The sequence below is a fragment of the Palaemon carinicauda genome, chromosome 13 (genome assembly GCF_036898095.1).
Source record: "Palaemon carinicauda isolate YSFRI2023 chromosome 13, ASM3689809v2, whole genome shotgun sequence".
Classification (NCBI taxonomy): Eukaryota; Metazoa; Arthropoda; class Malacostraca; order Decapoda; family Palaemonidae; genus Palaemon; species Palaemon carinicauda.
In genome coordinates, this window is record NC_090737.1 from 82,002,069 (window position 1) to 82,007,451 (window position 5,383).

Consider the following 5,383-nt stretch of genomic DNA (forward strand, 5'->3'; position numbering starts at 1 on the left):
ATGAGAGAGAGATTACAATAGAAGAAGTGAGGAGAGCACTAGATGAAACGAGAGTAGGAAAAGCATCTGGTATGGATGGTGTGGAAGCTGAGATATTGAAGGAAGGGGGTGTGACTGTACTTGAATGGTTGGTGAGATTGTTTAATATGTGTTTTGTGTTGTCAATGGTACCAGTAGATTGGGTCTGTGCATGTATTGTACCACTATATAAGGGTAAGGGAGATGTGCATGAGTGTTGTAATTCGAGAGGTATTAGTTTGTTGAGTGTAGTTGGAAAAGTGTATGGTAGAGTACTGATTAATAGGATTAAGGATAAAACAGAGAATGCAATCTTGGAAGTACAGGGTGGTTTTAGAAGAGGTAGGGGTTGTATGAATCAGATTTTTACAGTTAGGCAGATATGCGAGAAATATTTAGCAAAAGGTAAGGAGGTGTATGTTGCGTTTATGGATCTGGAGAAAGCATATGATAGAGTTGATAGGGAAGCAATGTGAAATGTGACGAGGTTATATGGAGTTGGTGGAAGGTTGTTGCAAGCAGTGAGAACTTTCTACAAGGGTAGTAAAGCATGTGTTAGAATAGGAAATGAAGTGAGCGATTGGTTTCCGGTGAGAGTGGGGCTGAGACAGGGATGTGTGATGTCGCCGTGGTTGTTTAACTTGTATGTTGATGGAGTGGTGAGAGAGGTGAATGCTCGAGTGCTTGGACGAGGATTAAAACTGGTAAGCGAGAATGATCATGAATGGGAGGTAAATCAGTTGTTGTTTGCGGATGATACTGTACTGGTAGCAGATACAGAAGAGAAGCTTGACCGACTAGTGACAGAATTTGGAAGGGTGTGTGCGAGAAGGAAGTTGAGAGTTAATGTGGGTAAGAGTAAGGTTATGAGAAGGGAAGGTGGTGCAAGGTTGAATGTCATGTTGAATGGAGAGTTACTTGAGGAGGTGGATCAGTTTAAGTACTTGGGGTCTGTTGTTGCAGCAAATGGTGGAGTGGAAGCAGATGTACATCAGAGAGTGAATGAAGGTTGCAAAGTGTTGGGGGCAGTTAAGGGAGTAGTAAAAAATAGAGGGTTGGGCATGAATGTAAAGAGAGTTCTATATGAGAAAGTGATTGTACCAACTGTGATGTATGGATCGGAGTTGTGGGGAATGAAAGTGATGGAGAGACAGAAATTGAATGTGTTTGAGATGAAGTGTCTGAGGAGTATGGCTGGTTTATCTCGAGTAGATAGAGTTAGGAACGAAGTGGTGAGGGTGAGAACGGGTGTAAGAAATGAGTTAGCGGCTAGAGTGGATATGAATGTGTTGAGGTGGTTTGGCCATGTTGAGAGAATGGAAAGTGGCTGTCTGCTAAAGAAGGTGATGAATGCAAGAGTTGATGGGAGAAGTACAAGAGGAAGGCCAAGGTTTGGGTAGATGGATGGTGTGAAGAAAGCTCTGGGTGATAGGAGGATAGATGTGAGAGAGGCAAGAGAGCGTGCTAGAAATAGGAATGAATGGCGAGCGATTGTGACGCAGTTCCAGTAGGCCCTGCTGCTTCCTCCGGTGCCTTAGATGACCGCGGAGGTAGCAGCAGTAGGGGACTCAGCAGTATGAAGCTTCATCTGTGGTGGAAAATGTGGGAGGTTGGGCTGTGGCACCCTAGCAGTACCAGCTGAACTCGGCTGAGTCCCTGGTTAGGCTGGAGGAACGTAGAGAGTAGAGGTCCCCTTTTTTGTTTTGTTTCTTGTTGATGTCGGCTATCCCCCAAAATTGGGGGAAGTGCCTTGGTATATATATATATATATATATATATATATATATATATATATATATATATATATATATATATATATATATATATATATATATATATAGTGTGTGTGTGTGTGTGTGTGTGTGTGTGTGTGTGTTACTTGAGCAAGTTGATTTTTAATTCATATATATATTGAATATATTATATGTCATAGGCGTCTAACATTCGAGGTCAGCATCTTGGACTAACTGGGCTCCAGTTAGTTTTCAGAATAACGAAAACTGTATTTACGTTTCTCCATTTATTATTTGGTTTCGACACATATTCAGATTCACTAAATGCACCAATTACAACACTAAGAATTTATGTACTGAAAAGTGCCCTTTACAGCTCACGAATTTATTTAATAACTAAAATGTGCGTATTACAGATGCAAGCAGTTGAGTATTTTCTAATTTGTGTTTATTAAGCCTATAGTTTGGATTGGTGTTTTATGGAAAATAACAAACATTAATTAGACTACAAGAATTCACCGAAGTAAGCAAATATGTCACCGATAATTTCCCCCCGTTTCTATGAAAGTGCAAGAGACATGAATGAAGCAAAATGACTCAGTAAGCGGAAACTTGTTGCTTCCAGCTATAGGTTACGAACCCAACTTTTAGTAATGTATGACAATTCTATTAACTGAAATGACGTTATTTAAACTACTTAATTCGAAGATTCACCTAAGGAAATGAAGCGTGAATAAACCGGATGCGTAATAAGACCGTGGCATGTTGTATGAATGAATTTTAACACGAAATGACGTAGGTAATGAATGTTCCCAAAGGAAGGAAGGGCATTGCGCTTGACGCTGTAGTTTTGTTTGCTGCCTTGCGTAGCGAGAGTCCTCTGGTGAGGACATAATAAGTCAACAGTGTTGCCATTTCGGCGTGAATCTCGCTAGATTCAGTCCGTTTCAGGAGAGTTTAGCGCGTTTTCTCTTATCTTGCGGGGCAGCGCTATTTAAACTAGAACATTTTCTTGTGAACTCATATATAAATGCGATTAAATAAAATCCATATTATCATTTATTTAATTCATTATTCTGTTTAAGGAAATTTTATCGGAAATTTAGCTGAAAACAGTTGAAGTGTATAATATACCATGGCATTTTAAAATATTCTAGCGCCATATACATGTTGCTGTCCTACATATTACATCTTTATTCTCTTAGAAAATCCATAGACGTTCCCATAGTTACACCTTGGACTATAATGGCCTCTCTGGCCCGAACACCAGAACATTCGCTGAAATTCCCAGCGCTTCCAAGAAATTATACAGCGCTTTTCCGGCGAGTTCTGGAAACTCCTGCAGCGCGTTTTCAAAATCAGAAATGGCAACCCTGTAAGTCAGACAGTCAGTTGCCTCGAGCAAACTGATGTGAGTGGTTCAGTTGTCCGTTATCTCGTGGAGTATATTTACATATTACGGCGTTAGTTTGATTTAACAGTGCACAGTTTGTTGTCAAAGCGTAGCAGAAGTTATACAGCAAGATGAATAAGCGTTGTGCAAGGTGTGAGAAGACCGTCTACCCGTTGGAGGAACTGAAATGCCTTGACAAGGTAAAAGAAGTTGGTGGGCCGGGACCTCCTTTTTTTAAGTTCTCCAAAGTTCTGAAGAGTTGTAGGCGTCGCCCGTGAGATGTTCAAGATTGTTCTTTTCTGTTTGGTGTTCATTTTTTTGTTAATATTTGGTTTCGTTTTATGTTTTATATTCCGTTTTCTCAGTCTTGAAGAGTTGTTTTTAGTTAAGGTATTTTGTTTTAATATAAATTGAAGGATGTTTAAAGTAGGCGTCGCCCTTATAATCACCGTAGTTCTTAGTTTCAAGAATCTCTCTCTCTCTCTCTCTCTCTCTCTCTCTCTCTCTCTCTCTCTCTCTCTCTCTCTCTCTCTCTCTCTCCGCGTCTCTGCCGTGTTATGCCGATTAAATGTTTCTTAGGAATTCCGTGAATTATTTATACTGTAAAGCAAGGAAGTTAATATAATTAACAACTTAACTAATTTAAAACGAAGATATGAAATGTTTTCATAAAACCTCCCGAAAGAGTCGAGATTTCAATGCATTTCGAATCGGTAACTCAGCTCATTGTATAGACTTCGGTTTCTTTAATGAAATAACCATTCTAGTTATATTGAGAAATAACATGAAATTACTTTTTGTTCATATGAAGGTAGACTATTGGACGCAATTCGATAAGAACCGGTCACACCAATTAACCTATTGTCGTAAATGGTACAGTTTCCTTAAAGTTTCGTTCAAATTCCCAAAACTACTAAGTTGACCATCGGAAGATTATCGTTTTTTTCTTTTTCACTTAGGCCTAATTGTGCTTTCTCATTTTCTAAGTGTTTATTTCGAGGTTTAAGAAACAAGCGATGGTTTACCATCGTTTATCCGCTACAGGTTTGCGAGAAAAAGTTTTAACGTTGTTTTGAAATTAATCATAATTGCCAAACCCTGGTTCCCACGACAAGTGTAATGACTAGGTTAGCGTGGCCATCTCAAGCATTTCATGAAACATTCTAGATTTATCATAAACTCAGCCACTTTATAATCTTGAAATCGTTATCTTGAAAGTAATATAGTTACCATAAACTCAGTCGACCTATTCTATCATAGTTTTCATTCCTTAGCCAAACTGTTAATATACTTTTCATGAGTTTCGTAAGCATTTCATGAAAGTGTCTTGGACTACCTCGGACCCAAGCACCTGTCTCTAATCTTGGAATCATCTATCATAGGTTACTTGTTTGTATTTATTAGACCGACCGTTAGAGACTAAATGTTTTCTTAACATTTCATGAAGATCATTTTGAAATTACCCATAAACCCTTCTATCATCTTGGAATCATCTATTATATAGTTTACATTTTTTATCACCGCCGTTAAAGACTTAAATTTAAGTATTTGAGTTTATATTTCTCAGTTCAACCGTTAAAGATGTTTCATGATAGCTTCGCAATCATTTCATGAAAGGCTTTCTGGAGTAAACTTTTCTTAGCCCAACCGTTAAAAGACCTTTCATGAGTTTCGCAAGTAGGCCTATATATTTCATACAAGTATTTCTAGAATTTACATTTCTTGGTCCAGCCATTAAAGAATCATCATGGCAGCTTCCCAAGTATTTCATGAAAGTCTTCCAGGAGTTTACATTTCTTAGTCCAACCGCTAAAAGACTTAAATAATAGCTTCACAAGTATTTCTGAAAGTTTTCCTGAAGGTTAAATTTTTTAGTCCAACCGTTTAAAGAATTTTCATGAGTTTCGCTAGCATTTCAGGAAAGTCTTCCAGGAGTTTACATTTCTTAGTTCAACCGTTAAAAGACTTTTAAATAACAGCCTCACAAGCATTTCATGAAAGTCTTCCTGTTTTTTACATATCTTAGTCCAACCGTTAAAAGACCTTACTCGAGTTTATCATGCATTTCATGAAAGTCTTCCCAGGAGCTTACATTTCTGTCCAACTGTTAAAAGCATTTTTCTTTCCTGAGGTCGAGGCCAAGTGAAAACAGTGAGTCAACAACGGCCAGCTATCTCCTTGAGGTAACCCACCGGCCGAGTAGAGATTTCCCATTGGGGATTTAAATTCTCTATCGGGC

The 5,383-nt window shown here is 38.5% G+C and overlaps 1 protein-coding gene across 1 annotated transcript in view; it reads left to right on the forward strand.

The window, feature by feature from the left end:
- The first annotated feature begins 2,996 nt into the window (after positions 1-2,996).
- Positions 2,997-5,383, forward strand: part of LOC137651671 (LIM and SH3 domain protein Lasp-like) — a 63,790-nt gene continuing 61,403 nt past the window's right edge. The window contains exon 1 of the mRNA XM_068384892.1: positions 2,997-3,126. Coding sequence (XP_068240993.1) covers positions 2,997-3,126 — 130 coding nt within the window. The remainder of the gene's footprint in view (positions 3,127-5,383) is intronic.